Source organism: Falco cherrug, chromosome 11, assembly GCF_023634085.1.
Source record: "Falco cherrug isolate bFalChe1 chromosome 11, bFalChe1.pri, whole genome shotgun sequence".
Taxonomy (NCBI): Eukaryota; Metazoa; Chordata; class Aves; order Falconiformes; family Falconidae; genus Falco; species Falco cherrug.
This window is the reverse complement of record NC_073707.1, coordinates 22,426,529-22,446,049: the sequence shown is the minus strand read 5'-3', so window position 1 is coordinate 22,446,049 and position 19,521 is coordinate 22,426,529. Positions and strand designations below refer to the sequence as shown.

The 19,521-nt window shown below is 38.1% G+C and overlaps 1 protein-coding gene across 6 annotated transcripts in view; it reads right to left on the bottom strand.

Moving 5' to 3' along the window:
- ARMC9 (armadillo repeat containing 9) overlaps positions 1 to 19,521 on the bottom strand; it is a 67,532-nt gene that overhangs the window by 31,379 nt on the left and 16,632 nt on the right. For 4 of the 6 annotated variants that reach the window (XM_055723694.1, XM_055723696.1, XM_055723698.1 and 1 more), the window contains exons 9-15: positions 19,028 to 19,126; positions 11,301 to 11,336; positions 5,346 to 5,380; positions 4,042 to 4,153; positions 3,060 to 3,152; positions 1,706 to 1,796; positions 692 to 815 (exon numbers count right to left, since the gene is read on the bottom strand). In XM_055723694.1, coding sequence (XP_055579669.1) covers positions 692 to 815; positions 1,706 to 1,796; positions 3,060 to 3,152; positions 4,042 to 4,153; positions 5,346 to 5,380; positions 11,301 to 11,336; positions 19,028 to 19,126 — 590 coding nt within the window. The remainder of the gene's footprint in view (positions 1 to 691; positions 816 to 1,705; positions 1,797 to 3,059; positions 3,153 to 4,041; positions 4,154 to 5,345; positions 5,381 to 11,300; positions 11,337 to 19,027; positions 19,127 to 19,521) is intronic. The other 2 variants (XM_055723697.1, XM_055723699.1) reach the window with 2 other exon arrangements.

Below are 19,521 nucleotides of genomic sequence, written 5' to 3'. Positions count from 1 at the left end.
AAAAACCACAACCCCCAACACTTGCGGTCTTAATTTAGAAGAAACATGAATGAAAATAACAAGAGTAAATACATCCATCTACCTCCTTCCATTCAGTTAATTATTCAGGGCTGAATATTCCTCCTGAGTACTGTGAAAACAGAGTTCCTAGATCATATTTGTTTGATAAATGACAGCAACATCACACCCTTTACTGCTTTTGCATGATATTTCTTTTGTGGTGGGTATTTGAATCAGATTGCTAATATAAGAAACAAGACAGCCCATGCATAGACAGCTCCAGGAAAGAGGATCAACAGGATAAGGATGAAATCCCTGAAAAATGTTTGCAGAAAGGGTAATGAAAACCTTACGCTTTGGAATGTAATGCAACTATTTTCTATGTAGGATCTTCAGAACTTTCTACATTAAGGTTTTTACTTTGTTCAGTTAAGGAATACGTATAAAACATACAAGGCTATGGCAGGAGATGTACATTTACTTGAGCCTTGACAGTTGGTAGGTAGTCAGGTTAATTCAGTCAGTAAAACTGAGTTCTCCTCCATAATAAATGACACTGCTTTCATCAGTCATCAGAGGTTCTGATGATTGTTAGGGGAAAATCAAGCACTCTTCTTTCCTCCCTGAACAGAGCCTAACTAGCCTGTACTTCCTGTCCTGCTGTCACCACTGTGTGCTGCACTTTCATCACCTGAGGCTGAATTTCTGCAAAGCCCCCAGAACATTCTCCCATGTAAGGGAATCCTTGTCTTCAGCTTTCAGTCTCTCCTCCAGCATTTGCAGCAACGTTGGGTTCTGAGAAAGGTAGACACGACCTGGTGCAAAAAGTGATGAAAGAACAGATGATGAGATATCAGCTTATGACAGAAAAGCTCCCTCTCCTTGGAAAAGTAAGGAGGATTGACCTCAATTTCTTCTTGACAAGCCACAATCTTGTGCCAAGACCCAAATGAACCTGTACAAATGAGTTGTCTAGCAGAACAGTTGCATTCAATCCAGCCACTTGGGGCATTAGAGGCCCACACTTGCCAAGTCAGTACCACACAGAATCCACTGTTCTTCTTTCAGTACATGCTTTCTGATCTATCACAGTTTTGTACACTCTAAGAAAAGGAGAGACATGTGCAAAGAGCTTGGGAAAGTTAGGTGCCCCACTGCTATTAACCTTAAATGGGTTTTCAATTCCTAGCAATAATTAGCTCCTCTAGTAGCACCAAACCAAGGGGTAATTTGGGACAGGCACAGATACAAAGCTGCACATATATGCAACCAGTTAGCAGTGATGCACAAAGGTTTATTCAGGTGAGGACCAGGAAGATACAAAAGCAGCTGTACTCACTACCGTTGCACAGCCCAGTAGCCGGTCTGCCTACAGGACCATTAATTAACAGGGACTTTTCTTCCCTTTTTTTTTTTTTAGCTGTCATGAAGAGACTGAAGAGTATTAAAGGCTGCATCTTGGTAAGCTCCCACATAAACTACAGATCATCAAAAGTCAAAAATGTTGAATATGCAGTGTCAAAATGAAGACTTTCCAGACACCGAGAACCTATTTCGAATGCATGTAGCAGAAGACAGTGAGTCCCTATAGAAAAAGGGTGCAAATAAAGCTCTAAATTTCCATATGCAGTGACATGCAATTGTGAAGTGCCTATAAGCCAGCATTATATGAAAATGTTATCTTTTTTATCCATGAATCGTTTACCTTCTGCCATTGAAGCAAAAGCATTGATGAGCCTTGCCATATACTGTCTGACTACCTCACTCTTAGAATGTAGTAATATGAGGACAGTTTTCTGCAAAAGAAAGCAAACATTAATAACACTCACCAGAGGAGGAAAAAACAAAGTTAGTCTTCTATAATGTTTTAAAAGCTTCATTAAATTTTCCACAGCAAACAAAATTTGAATGCATATTGATATCTTAAATAATGTCAATATGATTTTAAATCTCCAGTTTCATTTTTATTGGCAGGGGTATGAGGGAGAAATGGAAAAATTAACAAATAAGCACATTACAGCTCCTTGGTTCAATTTGTTAAAACACCATTAAGCTCCACAATGTAGGGTGTGAATTACAACGAACTAATACAGTTATCAGTTAAAACTGGTATCTAAAATTAATATTTAGTCAGCGATAAAAAAAGTCTTAGTTTTGTTGATGAACTTAAATGCAGTAATGTTACCTGAATAGGAATGCTTCTGTTTGACAACTAAGACTGTGAGAAAGCAGCTCAGTAACTTACCAAGAACACCGCATTGCAAACTATTTCTAATGTGTTTTACTTCAGGCATTACTTATACATTACTTATAAATTTTATTCAGGCATTACTTCCCTCTTACAGAAATTTACAGGGAGAAAACCAGACCATTGATTTAATAATCCTTTAACTTTCCTAGTGATACAAGTTACTGTTGCAATGACAATGGGAGCCATAACATAACAAGTCAGTCCACTGCTTCAAACAACGGGGGAACTCAACTATGCACAAAATTCGCTATTACAAACTAAAAAGGTTGCACTTTTGTTAGCAATAGCATTGGATTATCAGTGACTTAACCTTTCAAAATCAACGCACCAGCAAATCCCCTTTCCAAAGAAAGGTAACAATCCTTTCCAAATTCATGGAAATCAGATATTCCATAGAGATACTGAGACTGAAGTCCTAATTTAGTTCTTATCCTAGATCAGTGAAATGGATTGAGTATTATCTAGGAGTACATTATCACTCAAAAAGAGACATAGCATCTGGTAAGCAAGAGCGAACTCCTAAGCAAGGGACTCAGCTTCTGCTCAACTCACAGGCATTAAGCACCAGGAGAGGTGACAAACTTCCACTTGTCTACAAGAACTGTATTTACAGTGAGAGCCCTTGTAATGCAAAGCTTTACCCATCAACATGTAAAGACTGGGATGCAGAAGTTAAACGTATTACATGGTTTTGGCACTACTACTTTCCCCCCGCTTCCAAAGAGCGATAAAATTTTCTGATCAGAACTTTATAGAATCAAATGAGCGATATCACATCGATGTTGGAAGAAAAACCTTTCCAGCTGACCTGACAGTTGCTGTGGCAGTCTAGGAGGTCATTACTGATGTAGGCTTGCAGCACAGTGTCTCTCTGTTCTCCAGGATATGATGTTGTCAAGCGCTAAAATAAATAACGATATAAATAAACCAGTCAAATAAATGTGAATTGATGACCACTAAAGATTTTAAATAGATGAGAAATCTCTTCTCACAGGGAGAAGGAATTCAACCTCAGTGATCTAAGGGAAAGAGATGAACTGGCCTGACCTCAGCTCAGCGATCCATTACAAAACTGCTGCTTGGGAGCTGTCATCACTTACCACTTCCATACAGGAAGGATACAGCATTACTTCCCATAAAGTTTAAAAGCCCCTCTAGTAGCTACAGATGTGGTGCTTTACTACATCCGAGACAGAGTACTGGGTTAGAAGAACCACTGGTCAGCCCCAGCGGATGTTTTTTTAATGTGAAAATGGACATTGAAGCTTGATCAGAATTCCACTATTATCATCTTTCACGTCTGTCACTGTGAACACACCAGCTTCCTTTTCAGCAGGAAAATGTAACTTCCTGTTGTCACCTTTAATTCTCCTGAAATATTACATGATCTGAGTCAACCAAAAGGTAGGGTCTTGTAGAATACCTTGATTATAAAGGAAAACTGGTGATTAGAGCCAGGTATTTCCTGGATACAGCAATATTTATATAATCTAAAACAGGGCAATACATGGAAAAAGGTACTGCCTAGAACAACAACAGCAATTTCTTTGAAAACATACCAGAAGTTACTTCCAGTGAAGATCCCAGGAATTCCTATCTGGCTTCCCTCAGATGAGGGGGACATTGCTACAAATAGGTATCTACTGCCTGGGCTTTCTTCATCATCTCAAGAGCCTTAGCAAGCTTCACTGACAAAGAGAGAACTTGTCTATAATGCTCGCAAAACAGATTTTAGTTCTGGATCTCTCCAGAAAGGACGTATTTATTTCTGCTGAGGCACTCTCTCTTACCCAGCGCAGAGCCTGCAGTAAGAAGGCCTTGAGACGATCATTCCCTGCAATCAAATCCTTCTTCAGCTTCTCATAATCCAAAGAGGGCAACAATGGCACATCCTGCAACTTCCTACAATGCAAACGGGAAAGACATTCATCAAAAATCTCCCTCCTTATTCAGTGCAGCTGATGTTACTGAGGCGAGAAGAGCCAAAACAGGAAGCCTGCTTCAGGAAAAGAGCTTCCACATTTTTACACCTTTGTTACTTTTATTACCATTACCATGTCAGAACAACAGACTTTGTAAACTTGCGCTTATTTGTTCGCCATTCATGCAGCTCGTTGACCATCACAACTTGCAGACACTAAACTGACAGCTAGCCAGGTGATGATCTCAGCTTTTTAGTGGCACAAACAGTCCAGCAATCCCCTTTTTTGCCTTGTGTGGACAAGGGCAAACAAGAGCAGCAGCTTGTGGCTTTTAGCACACAGTTATAAACAGACACAGTAACAAGCTGCAGCTCCAACTTCACCTCTAAACCCTCATCCACACAGAAATGACTTCTCCAAGGTAAAGGTGGTAGGCTGAATGAATTTTTACAGGCTGGACTATCCTGGCTTAACATAAGGCTTAATATAGGACCACTTTCCGTGAACCAGTACTATCTTGCTATTTTGAGTTTTAATAACGCAATAGAAGGTTCCCTCAACAAAATTATTTCCAGTCAATGCTTTAATATTTAAATATATTCCATTAAATGTTTTTTACTCTTATCTTCCTATCCTACTTTTCAAAACAAATTTTACGTTATACATATAATTGCTCCATTTAGTATCTTGTAAACAAGAGAAGGATCAAATCAGTGTCTTAAAAATTAAATAAAACTTTCACCTCAGATACACCATCTCTATTCAATCTTATAAGCCAAAATTTATTAAGTCAGTCACAAAAAAATTAAACTTGAAGCACCTAAAAATCTACGTTACTGATTCCCCCTTTTCCTGGATTTGTGAGAAGCAAACCAGTTACAATAACAGGACTGTACTGTGCGGAAACAGTGAAGAAAATACAGCAACCAACTCACAGGTGTGGAGTGGCAGATTTACCCAATTAGCAACATCCTCCAGAAATTAGGATGTTACTGAACCTGCTCAACAGAAGAATAGAGATCACACCATATTTGCATACAATGTTCACTGAGATCAGAGGAAGCACACAAAGGATGATTCCCATTTGCAGACAACTGACAGTACGCATCAGTTTACAAACATCTCCTCCTCTTCTCTACAGATATAAATGAAGCTCAGCAATAAATACTTACACAGAGGCTAAAGACGCTCTTAACATTGTGGAAGCCTGGATCAGAAAAAAAAAGAAAAATAGAAATCACAACAGATTAGTCCAAACTTCACACCAACAGTGTTACCAATGAAGTCCACAGTGAATTCTTTCACTGGGGTTCTGCAGTTCTTTTCCTATAAAACCTATGTTGCAAAATAGAAACACAGCTAAAGAAAGAGGACTTCAGTGTTTATCTTTCTCTTCCCTTAAAAGTGTTCCACAGGTAAAAACCTCTTCTGTTATGATCTGGCTATGTTATCTTTACCATCATATTCCAAAAATGACCTACACTTGAAGCATTTAAAAAAGAAGACAAGTAAAAGGAAAAAAAGTGAGTAGAAACTACCATCTGAAGCCCACTGAAGAAGATGAAGAACTTGCTAAACGCATTTATTGACTTCAAAAATTTTGCTGCTAACATAGAACACTAATGTTATCAGAGTGCCTGTTGCTACTAATATATACCCCTATATATAACTATTAATATGTAAAGAAAAGACCATTTATTATAGTATGCCATTTCTCAGTGGTTCTGCCTAGAATAAATTCAGTTTAAGCCTGGATATTTCCTTTGATGCAGTGTGACACAAAGCATATGCAGGCACCATTGCTGAACAAGTTAAAACTTAAAAACATCACCGCTATATAAAAGTTCCACATAAAAGCTGTCTGCTTCAGCAAACATTTTTTGCTAGAGCTAATTGTAGGTGAGCCAAGAAGCAGCGATTCTGGCATAGGACTGCTTCATATCATCCATTCTGATGTCAACTACATGCCATATTCACAGAATATTCAGTGTCACCTCTTTGTGTTGATCTCCCTACTCACTTTCTAAAAAATCTCTCATTACCGCTTATGACTTTAAAACCGGTCTTTTCTTCTAACCTAGCCTCTTTCATTGGGAGCTATATAATCGATGTCTATTGTCAGATTTAAAACTGCGGTATTTAGGAGACAAAAAGCATGAAATACCATAGAGAATATTGAATTACACTAGCTGACATATTCTTGAACATGCTACCTCATGGGTATCCTTCGTAATACAAGGAACTGCTCTCTTACATGGAAAATAAGCTTATACACGCATTGGAAAGCATTTTATATTATTTTTAAGTCAATGAATGACTTGTACACAATAGACAATTAACAGGTCATACACTTCAAAATTAACCTGTCTTGAAAGGAGTTCTCAAATCATACTTTATTTTACACAATACAAAAGTATTCCAAAGTATCAGATTACCTAAACTGTTTTATTTTCATTTACTTGTATTTTCCTTAGCATTTTTTTATAAATATAAGTAGTTAACTTCTGTTTAAACAAAACTGTTTTCCCAGTCAAAACCTATCATCTTGTACTTCAGTGTGCAATGAAATCACAAACAGTTTTTGTTGCCTTCCTCAGCACTCTTCTCCATTAAAGGAAATGGGGAAAAATAGTACATTAAAGCAAAATAAATGACAGAGCCCTTGAAGATGAGAAGATGAGACAAAGAACAGTATTGAGAAAAGAAATACAGCAGGCCACTAAAAGTAAAGAGACTGATATAAAAGCTTTCTGCTTCTCAGCAAAGTTTTTTACCCAGCACTGTTTTGCTGCCTTAGAAACAAAAACATGTGCTCCAACCAAAACCTAACCAAAGAATATATAACTGGTAAAGACACGTGCACCCTCCTTCCACACCTATAACATTTTTTGGCAAGTGTAAGATTTTGCAAGCTTTTATAAGCTTCAAATTACAGAAACTTCCAACTGGAAAGACATTCAGGTTTTTAAAAATCAATTAGATCAAGCAGCACAAAGTCCTATGAATTCCCAAATTACTTTTTGAGCCAGTAGATGGAGCACAGCAAAGCATTTAGTACGCTTCGGCTCTGCAGTCTGCCCATGCCAAAAAGGCACCAGGCAGTGAGGCAGGCCCTGCACTGGAGGTCTGAGGGCAGCACCACTGGGATGGAGAACTTTCCTGTCCAGCACTCACTTTTCTGATCAGACCAAAGTTTATCAGTCTAGAACCTGCACAGGAAGAAGAAAGCTCTCTGAGGCTTTTGGTGTTTCTGGAAAAGTAAAAAGGATACAGTTCATATTACATCAGGTTCAATGAGGCAAAAGAGAAACAGGAAAAGTTTTCCAGGGCTAGTTTGTCCTTTATGCACTTTATGTCAGAACTGGACTATGGTCAGCACCACTGATAAACAGAAATCATACAACCACGTTACAGGAAGAGATTTCTCTTGTCCACCAAAAAAAAATAATTTCTCTTCGCCCACCAAAGCAAATACACTTGGGCCTCAGCACTTCCTTTTGCATATCACTAGGTAGTATTTGTTTGTTTACATTTCTCCTCTTTGCTAGGGATCTGAAATGTCCCAATCTCAGGATATTTACCAAGTTAAATATCTTTACGCAACCTAATCCCAAAAAGCTGTATTAAGCTCTAGTTCTTGATTTGCACGTTAGCTTTAACAAAAGGAAAACCACACCTCAAATACAGCCCAACAGATCGGCTCTTGGGCTGACTTACATCAGCATGCTTGCCTCATTTAAGATATATAATCTAGCCAGTGGAACAAAGTCATCATCTTCACCATGATCTTGTACACAACAGATCCAAAGCCAAGCTTCCACATGCATTACTTCTGGTGGGGGTGCCAGCTGAATCAGCCTTCACCCCTCCCAACACATCGCTACTGTGTGAAGCAAAAGCGAGAGGGTCTCAGGAACAAAAACCTGCCCTACCACCGAATGAATAACAAAACTCTTTGCAAAAATGTCTTTGCAGAACTTTTGCATATGCTTTTAAAAATGGACTTCTATGTTGTAGATATGTCTAAAAATATGAAGCCTTTAAAAATTATTTTTAGGAACAAAGGAATACATTTAACTGAGGGAAAGGTTAGTACTGAAGTCTGGAAGTAGGTAGGACAGAGCCCATAACAGCCTTTTGTTTTTTTGATCCTCACAGATCTGCTCTTCAGTTTCCTGGTATTCGTTCTCAAATGTAAACACTGAAGTCTGATATCTTGTCATTTCTGTGGCAATAATGAAAAAAACTCCAACTGTACTGTGGTTTTGATAGAGTGTGCATGTGGATGCTGGAAAGTTGGGACTTATTTGTAACAGCTGCTTTTAAATAATTGGAAAGTAAACCCATCAGCACTGCGCACTCAAAGCCCTCAAAGCACTCTATGGAAAGTAAATTCTTAATATTCTTGTAAGGTTAGTAGTAGAAACATCAGCAGGTTAGCAGAAACATCTTCATCTCCAGGTGATGAATCCAAGGCCACAGACTGAAAGGCAGACAGAGTGAAAGGCACTGCTGACAGATAACCTCATTACACGCTCATCCTGTCAACCACCAGATGACGCCTCAATCAGCCAAGGTTACAGAGTTCCTCTTCATAATCAGTTTTCTTAGATTAAAAAGCACTTAATTCCTCAGTATTTTCTCCCAAGCCCCTTTCCCAATCTTACCTTTCCTGGAACAGGTTAAACATTAATTCAACTTTTGAGTACCAGTATTCCTTAAATTGCCAGTGAGTGAAAGAGTATGAAGAACATGGGGCGTACATGACTCATTTGCAATACATGACTCTCAGCATTCACAGACTTAATCTTGAACAAAATACTTTTCGTGCAAAACCTATCTTGAGACAGAATAATTTGTCATAGTTGAAACACATGCAAAAACTAGGTGTCCTAAGGAAATGAAAAGAAACAAACACAAGGAAACAACAGCCCAAGCACAGATCATTCTGGTAGGATCATGGGGTATGACTTATATTTGTGTTGGTTCTTGCCAAAGCCAAACCAGGTGCCATATTAAGTCAAGTAATTCTGTCACAATGCAGATTAGCCACAGATGGCAGCCCTTCATTTTTGAACGAAGTGAGGCATGAATGCAAACAGCATGGAATGAAACAAAGAAGTTCAAAGGGGGAAAAAATTATAAAAGAAAACAGATGTATTTCAAGTGCAAGCCAAAACCACAATTGATTTTATCAAATACTGTAGCCCCGTATTCAAACCAATGCGACTTTGCTATTTGATGTATATATTCATAATACGCTAAAGGCTAAAGCTGAAAGCCAGATTCTGTCATCAGTTACCACTCTGTACTATAAGAAAATGTACTCTGAAAAAGTACTATAAGAATTCAGTGTAAAATCAGTGCAGGTTCAGAATAACCAAAGTTACGTAATGAATACTGTGAGGAGTAAAACAAAAGTCTGAGCAAATTCGTATATATCATTAGCACTCACAAATTTATGTTGAGCTTATTTGTTACATGCTAATTACAACAACACTGCTACATGCAGCCTATGATGGATTAGATTCTGAGCTTGTGTAACCTGGCAGGTCTACTGGGGCTATGCAAATTCATTTCGTAAGATGATCTGTGAATGTTTTTAATTATTTTTTGTCTTACTTATACTAGAGATATGCTGTTATGAAAACTTCCCACTTACCATACAAAACAGGTTCTAAGACATCTCAAGCATACATAAAAGTCACACTATAATACTATGTGATAATGTAACGACAAGACATAATGTCAGAAAAAAAGTATAAAATTATATAAACAGTGAGGGGAAGCTGGAAGCTATCTGTGTATTCAAGAAATATCTCAGAATTAGCATCAGATAGCTTTAAAAAATTTTATTAAGAACTCTGCATTTAAAATTACTACAATCTACAATTGTATGAAGTTACTTGTATAAGGGCAAAACTTTTCATTAGCAAAGGACATTTAATTCATAATTGCTCATTTGTAATCAACTTTTCTCAATCTCAAAATAGACCATTATGAGGGAAGAAAATGTTAAACATCAAGCAAGAGGTATCCCTTATGATCATTCACATCATCAACAGGAACAGATCGATTGACACTGGTGATCTTTTAACACAGGTTAATGTGGATTGTATTCTCTTTATCAAGGTAAAAAGAAGCACAGAACATAAGGAATAGTCCGCTGCATTCAATAATGCCATGACTATTTCTCAAAACAAAATGTTAAGCAGGAAGTTGAGTGCCCACAGGGGTTACTGTAATTCCAGGTGATGAATACATTTGGAAAAAAAGTAGGTTTTCTCAAAGGGTGAAATCTTGTTTTACCCAAAGTGATCAAAACAAAAATATGGATTATTTTAAAGCAGAATACTGACTGACATTTTTCAGAATTGGTGTCAATCACTTCTATAAATTGATTACATACCAAGTTAGTTAGAAGTAAACTCATTTCCTCTCTTTGCAAAGAATGCACTGACTATGGGCAAAATTAGATACTTATGGTGTACTTGTAATACTGCCAGAATACAAACTTCCATCTGGGTTACAGAAGTCACAGGCAGTTCGCAGAACACTGTTTTGCTTTTTCAGTTTTCAGTGAAAGAGGTTCCATTTTAATTGCATGAAAGAATTTTATAATCTTTACCAGAGAAAGTGCGCTTCACTTTAGAAATTAAAAATAAAAATACGTAAAATATGATGCACCTCTTAAGAGTACAACTCAATTTGCTGTATTGTCTTAATAATAGTTACTTGCTTTGTCAAAGGTGTTGTGAGATCAGTTGGTGTTGGCACACTTCAGACATTGTACACTATATACACTGATGTTCATGTGGAAGAAAATTGCTTTCTGCATGCTATAAGGAACTCATTCATGTAACAGAGTTGTGGACAAAGCTGCTCTTATGTTGACATGCTGTGTTACATGTATTACAAAGCCATAAGGTTACTCAGATCTTCTGTTCCATTCTCCATGCAGAAATTCCAAGCCTTGCACATTTTTTGGCTCTTCATAAACCATACAGTTAATGCCATGACAAGTTAAAATGCACAGAAAATTGTTACACATTGTGAAATGAAGAGAAATACAGAGTGTGGCAGATTGAGCAGGCAACGTTAAAGGATATAAAGATATAGACACTTACATATCCGTCATCACAAGGGCTCATAGAGTAATATCCCTTTATGGGCAAACAGGCACACATTAAAATGAAGAAGATTAAAAAAACTAAGTTAACAGAAATAAATCACAGAGAAATGCACAGTTCTAAGAAACCAACAAATAAAAATTAGCTAAAAATTAACAGACTACTAGCTTTGAAAATAAAAGTATAAGCACCTTCTCCCAATCCACATACTTGTATGTTTTAGGACTGTATTAGTGTGTCTCTCTTGTGATGTATTTACAAGTTCTCCTTTCAACACCTGGCAAGCATATTCCTGTCTGCACAATATTCCATTATAACTGTCAGTTAGAATAACTACATAGCAAGCACTGACACATCTATGTGAACATACGACTTCTGTTGTTCACTACACTGAAGCAACTAGGAGAGAGATACCAACGAACATGACGTCAATCAGAAGACCTCAGCTTCTGAGAAAGCAGCAGCAGGTATTCTCCATACTTGCTTTGACTAGAGTTTCTAAGCAGCACATAATGAAAGCCGAGAGACACAATTTAAGGTTTCAGCAGCGTTATCAATTAATTCCTCAACCCAAAAGGCTCCAAGGATAAATTAAGAAAAAGTCTCTGGAAGGAAACCTAAGATTTAGTTACTAAAATAAAAGTGGTGATAATTCATGGTTTCAGTAGTTTAGCACAAAATATGCCATTCCCTCTTTAATTAGACTAAAATATTTAACTTAGAACAGTTTTATATCTCAAAATAACAGTCTTAATTCAAAACAAAAGTACACAGTTCAACACAATGAAATAAGACCAACATTAAGCATTCTGCTTCTAGTCCTGTATGAACTGGCCAATATTTACTTTAGAGGATATATTTGTGCAGATAAATAAGCACATCAACACTGTATTTATTAGCAGGTTCCTCTTTAACAGACATATACAGCCTTACACAGACAGTATAAGAAGCTTGCCACTCTTCACTGTGAGCAGAAAATAAAGTTCCTTCTATTCTTTAACTGATTTTTAAAATCTGACATTATTCTTCGTATTACCATCACACTCAGAATTCCCTGATGTGAATGAGTATTTTAACTTTTATGGTGTTACACACACATACAGACAGTTCCGAGTGAAGAAATTAAAAATTAAATTTAAGACAAAGGACAACAATAGAGACTAATATGCAGGAAAAAGAAACCAGAAAATAACGTATGTCATGATGAGAGGACATTTCAACACACGCATGACCTCAGCCAGTGAAAATGTACGTAGGCATCAAGACAAAGATGACATTAAAGGAAAGTTTCAACATTAAAGGAAACCACAAAAGGTTGGATCAGATGACTTTTCAAGGTCCTTTCCAACCTGGGCTATTCCGTGATTTGAGGACAACAACAGGAAAAGTTTATGGAAACCCTTACTGATGGTAACACCTTACCTTTAGTGATTAGGAGTTTATGCAAACAAAAAAACCTGCCCAGGTTGCTACAGGTAGTTGTATCACCTGCAGCAAGTTGTGAAAAAGGCATCATATACTCTATCAGCAGAAAACAGGACCTTCTCTTTGCTTACATAAAGAGGTACGTTTGTTTCTTCTTTACCGTATATAAGAGTAACATATAAGAATCAGACCATGGAGAGGCATGGAGAAGACTGGTATATTTCACCCTAAGAAAAGCTTGCTTAAGGTAGATGCTGTTTGCTGTAGTGTGCGCGTTATTTTTAAATGAAAGAGCTTACATCCACATGGTGCTCGGTGAATCCACCCTAAATGGTTCAGAGTAATAAAAAAAGCCCCCGAACTTCTGTTACCCTGTCTCCTAGGTTTCATGTGGTCTGCTGGTGAAGAAAATTCTTTCACAATTAAGAAACAGAATACCTGCCACCAACGATTACAGCTTGATGGCATGTTCACATTTGCAGTAAAAAGTATTGAGGAAAAAACCAGCACAGAGCACAGGAAAAAAAGGAGCCCATGCCAGCTTTTACAGCTACTCCAGAAAATTAAAAAAATTCCTCCTTGATTACAGTCTGTAAATGACACCTTAACTTTACAGAAGAGCTAGTGCTTTTCTCTAAAAACCTATTAAAAAAATAAAATAAAAAGTTTTCCACAGCTTTAAGAGTTGTGCCAAAAGAGACCTAAAACTTTCAAGGGACATTATTTCATTCACCTAATTGTAGGGATAGGTAAATATACTTAGAATTAATAGCAGTAAAAACGTAATGGGCATTCATTCTATTCCACGACACAGAAGCAATATATGCAAACAACTATACAGCTTTCTAGTCACAGAAAAATGCTCCAGCAATTAACTCACATTTTGACTACTGACAGAAACTGCACATCTGAAGCAGCAGTTCCTGTTTTCCCTTTAATCTGAAGTTTAGAGAATCTTATTCCATTATCTCTAACCCAAGAAATTCCAGGAACACATACATGCTACTTGAATCAGAAAAACTACTTGTGGGTTAAGACTGAGCCTATCCTAGTTTTGATGGGGAACCAATGTATGGTGCTTCAGTGAGAAAAAGCCAGATGCCTCTTGGCTTCATGATGTGTATTAAATAGAAAATTGTAGGTATCAGAAAACTACAACCCATGCTTCTTCCTCATCAGGCAAATTATTGTTAGAAAGAAAAACAAAAGAAGTAAAAAAGTAAAACTTATCTCAGGAGTATTAAAGATATAAGGGACTATGATACATCACTGTATTTAAAACTATTATTTTCAAATTTACCATTACCCACATCAGTTCTCTATCCAAACAGATATTAGAATGTCAGGAATCTGATTAAATATTCAAATGAATGTTTCCTCAGCTTGTCAGACCTGGTACTCTGACCTCCTATTCTTAGAGCCAGACCTTTTGCTCTGACAGTTCTCCCAGGTTTCTTATCTTCCAATACAGGACCACACATGTCAAATGACATGACGGAAGATGAGAATAACATTCAACAGCAGGTAGGAAAAAAGCCTTATGGTAAAACAGGGCTTTAGAGAAGCCTTGGAAACATCTCCTGACTGTAATACAGTAGTGTGGCCTCCCTCTCACTACCTGCAGCAGATGCATCCTGTTAATGGATTGTAGAGCAGGCTCACAGCTGACCCAGGAGGTCACAGAGCTGGCAAGAGACATGAAGTTGCTCTGCGAAAGAATGACATCCAAGCCAGTTTACCAGAGAGCACAAAGCAACAGTCAACACCAGAAGCTCTTGCTAAATAAGATTTTGTGGGTACGATTACACTGGGAAAGTCTTTTCATTAAGAGATGTCATTGCCTCAGGTCTTAAAGCCAGTTTGGTGAGAAAGACTTGTTCTGGGATTTGTCTTCCCGATAAATGTTTCTTCCAGTATGAAAGGACAGGCCTTCAGCCATGGTGGGGAGGGGGGCCAAACCAGGAAGCTGATGTTTGCACAATAACAGCACACATTACCAAGTGATACACGCTACCTTTATTATAATTTCAAAGCCTGAGAGCTCAGGGCTCTATATTATACAACACTACTTTCCTGATGTTAAAAATTGAACACAGCATACAAAGCACTGGGAACAAAATCAAGTTTGCATACAAGTAATGCTACCAAGGATGTAATCCAAGGTATACTCTTTAATTTCCTTGGGCAATACCTCATTTTGCTTACAGCAGTGGTACGATCTTCCTTCCCAGTATAACTTAAAACTACCAGTGTACTGCAGCTGATGTAACAGAATATACTGTACAGCTCAAGTACACATCTCAGAGAATGATGCAGCTTTAGCATTTTCTGCTCTCAGAACCTGCTCCCAAACCTGAATTGTCCCCTGAGTTGCACCAGTATATCTTGACTGAAACCAAGTACTTCCTTTTTCCAAACTATGGGATGCATATCCACTCATCCCATAAGTAAAAGTGGTAGAAATTTAAGCATGCAGTAGTACAACAAAAAAGTAATTTCCTTGCTAATGATTTTCTTTTCTGCTCCCCTGTTTAGAGATAATTAACTGCCAAAACCAATTTATTTCAGGGTTTGGTCCCAATATCAGTGATGTCAGTGAGATAGGGACAAACCCTGAATACTCAAGGCAAAATGGGAAAAACCCACCCAAACCACCATATTTAATGCCTGCCAAAACTCTTTAGACACTGACATCTCTCTTTTTTTAAAACCTCTCACTTATCTTGCCTACACAGTCACCTAAATGGTATGGATGAGCAAAGGAGCTGCCCTTCTGCTAGTCTCTTCCATCTGCAATTATACAGGTGACTGCCCCTTAGAGCAGGAGTTTTGTGAAATGGAGTAGCTGGAAAGACCACACTCTAGTGTCTCTGACTAGCCACGAGCAAAAAGGGAAGGGACTTTCCAACACAAATCCAGCACAGATGCTGCAAACTCATGCTACTGCTTAGCCTAGGTCACAATGCCTCCAGCTTTATTCCAAAACTTACACAAAAACCTGAAACCACTTAAGGATAGAACTTTTAAATAACATTTAAGTGTATAACAATGAGGTATTTGGAATCCTTGAAGAAAAAGTAACGGGATGCTATAGTGGCCTAGTGGCAAACAGTCAGAACTTGGTTTTTAGTCCATCTCATCTGGCTTCCTGGATCCACAGAGTCAGGGAGTGGTTAGAAGTATTTTAGGATGATGAGGAAGAAGTCTCATTTTTCATCTCAGAAGATGGGCTATATTTATTTTTTCTTCTTACACTTATTTATGTTTCTGCATGTTTGCTATTCATATATAAAACCAGAACTCCACATTGGAAATAAACAAGAAAATATGATCTATCAAGTGTGGACAAGAGGATATGATGAGGAAACCTGGTTATTATGCAGTTAAGGTCTACAAGCAAAGACTGTGATTAGCCCTCCAAAACTTGGCTAATGCCTCAGACAGCCTGAGTGTGTGGGTCTCTTTATAGAAACATTAGATTTCAACCACAGTAGCTACTACAACCTCATTGTCAAGGAGTGACCTAAACCAGTCGAGAAACCCTTAATTTAAACAGTCTCAGTGCTATAGCTGTCCTGGTCCTTCACTAGAGACTTTGCTGGCACAGCAACTACCTCAAATAGTGTGGGTAAAGAAGCCATGAAGTCACACAGAAATAGTTACACTAGTAAAGCCTAGTATAAAAATAGATAAACCGTGCCAGAAGAACACAGCTTTACTCAACTTAACCTGCCTAATTTGGGACAGAAGGGAGGCAAAAATTTACTTCCAGGAAGGAAAAAAATCCACCACCACCAAATCCTCTTTCTCTGACCTATCTGCATAGCTGGGGACTGTGCTGAAGGGGCCACAGTGGGTTAAGTATAGTGGCAAAGGTGCTTCTGGAGCAGAAATGCTTTTGGAGACACATTTAGAGAAGCAGGAATAAATAAATATGATGCATAAGATAAAGAGTCATTTCACAGTTGAACATCTTTTAGTAGGAAACAGAGGAAATACAGTTGCAAAAGATTTTGAATGATCACCTAATCTGTCCTGAAGGATCAGCCAAGCATCAACCATTCCTTGTAAATGGTAACTGTTTGTCTACCTTGATCTCAAAAACCTCCAGTGACAGACATTCTGGCTGAAATACTGTGCTTATGCACTGCTGCTTACCCACTTCTTCAATGACCAGTTATTGTTCTTAAAAATTTTAGAAGTCTTTTTTCTCCACAGAGAAGGAAACAGATGCCTATACCTACAGGCTAAACTGTACGAGGACAGATGTTTATGCTAACACAGCATGTGATGGGGTACGGAAAGACCTATGCAGTCTAGCAGTAATCCACCCAGCTTTTATCAGTGAAGACACAGCTTCAGCCACTTCTGCACTCTCTGCAGAGTAGACAAAGAAACAAATCAGCACCTTGCGTAAAGATGACACTCTTCTCTCTACCGACTTCCCAAAAGAGTTCAAGAGATCAGAGGATCAACTTATGACAGAAAGAAAAGAAATAATAAGAGTGAAACCCCGGACAAATGGAGCACCTTGAAAGAAGAGCAGAAAAAGAGAAGCCTTGATGCAAGCAGACAGCAGGAACAGACAGAAAATGGTACACGGCTGTACAGAATGGATAATTTCAGTACATGGAAGGGGAGCTGGGAGATACATACAACCCCAACATCAGAAGGCAAAAATGCCGAAGACTACTGGGATACATAAAGGATTATCTTGGAAAGCCATCAGCAGGGAAAGAGGGAAGACCCCTGAAAATTGCTGGTTAGAAGAAAGATGAGGGGGGTGCACATTATGGGGTGGGAGATGACATAACCATGCACCACGGACATGGTGTAAACCGGAGGAGAAAGAAGTGACAGACAGCCCCTAATGCTGAAGTAGCTGACAAACAGAGATCCTGGTTCCTTCCTGAAACCCTGGGATACGCAGCCTGCAAAAGCTGCATGGCAGCCATGACATGCAAGTCAGAGAACGGAGTTCTGACCATTAACATGGAAGCGAGGGCATTTAAACTGGCTTGAAGAGCAATGACGAATAATATTTATCTCTGAAAATATTAGCACATAGAAAAGGGAACATTTTTATTATCTTCTCATCTTTCTGTAACATATTTTCAAGAGGAACAAAACGTTCCTCATAGCGTCATTGTTATTACAAACCTTGGCTAAAATAAGGAGCAAGAATCTTACTTTCTTCTGCTTTTCCTTTGACACTTTACAAAGCTCTCCTACTAAAAAGTTAAGTATACACGAATGTCTGGCATGGCAAAAACAATAAGCACAGTTTGTGACTTTGGCTTGTCTTTGTAAAGCAGCAGCACACAACATTTTGTACTAAAATGTTTTAAAGCAGTTTTAATGTCAATGTTTATTTGAAAATCTTGAACAAGATAGGTATTAAAAAGGTTGTACCACTGAACAGCTCTTACACTATCATTTAAATTTCACACCCCCAGGGGCACAGTTTCACAGACACTAGAAACTATCCTAAGCTGGTTCTGCTGCTGGAAAAACACCTCCCTCTCCATTTAGGCAGAGCAGACTGAGCAGAACATTAATGGGCACAAGCAGCTCAGTACACTGCAGCCATCTGAAGAGGAAAAAGCAACTGGTGAAGAGGGAAGAAAATAACCCTAGGGATCCTGAGCTGCTTATCAATAAGATCAAAAACCCTTAGATAGGGGGTGAAAGCCCATCATATATATTAACAAGGTGGTTTAGGTGTATCATCTAACCGCCCATCTAACAACTAGCTCTTACAAAAAAAGGGAGGTCCTCTCTTCCTCCTCTTTTCCCCCCATTTATTCTCATGATCCTGACTGATGCTTCTGCTTTAGCTGGCTAAGCCAATTCACTCCAGGGTTATAGGAGCATCATTGACAGCAGAAAGGCAACAGAGCATGTACCCAGAGCTGAGCAACACCCCTCCCACCCCCTTTTTTTTTTAAGCTAAATTAAATTGGCCAAGATGTGCCACCAAACTGTACTCAGCACATTAGTTTTAGGGGGTTTGGGGTTGTTTTTTGGTTTTTTAAACATTCAGTTAGCATTTTACAGGTACACAGCTGCGTGTTACCATAACACAGAATTAATCATACTTATGTAGCTATGACTGTGTAACTGTATCATTCACCAGCACTTGAGATCAATAGAACCTTATGCATTGCCATATTTTCTTAGACATAAGCTTAGACACAATGTTTTTGCTTTACTATTTCACATTCATTGTTCAATATACAGCTTAAATGGTACTGTCTTCTGAGACATTTACTGTAAAAATCCCAAACGTTAATACTTACAGTTCCAGGCCTTGTGAAGTCAATACTATGTGCTACACTTTGCCTCATCTGATTGCTAAACAAGCGAACACAAACACTTTGAAGGTACTCTGGTGTGATCTAAAAATTAAGAAACATAAATAGACAACAAGATTATATAAAACTTACACTTTCTGCCAGACATATGTTTCTATACTAAAGGTTGGTTTGGTTTTTTTTGTTTTGTTTGGGTTTGGTTTTTTGTTGTTGGTGGGTTTTTTTCTTTTTTTAAAAGGGCAAGAAATCACACACCTGACACTCATAGATGCAAGAACAAGGTATATATTGCAGCTACAGTTCTGTTCAGAAATTAAGAAAACTGTAGACTCTCTTCATCTGGGAATAGTTACACTATTCACAAGACTAACGCTAAACACTTTCAGGGAGTCTAGAAGAAAACGAGAGTTTGTCCCACCTACGTTTGCAAACGGATTTTCCTCAATCAAGAGGTAACTTGTCCAATAGTAAGTATGAAA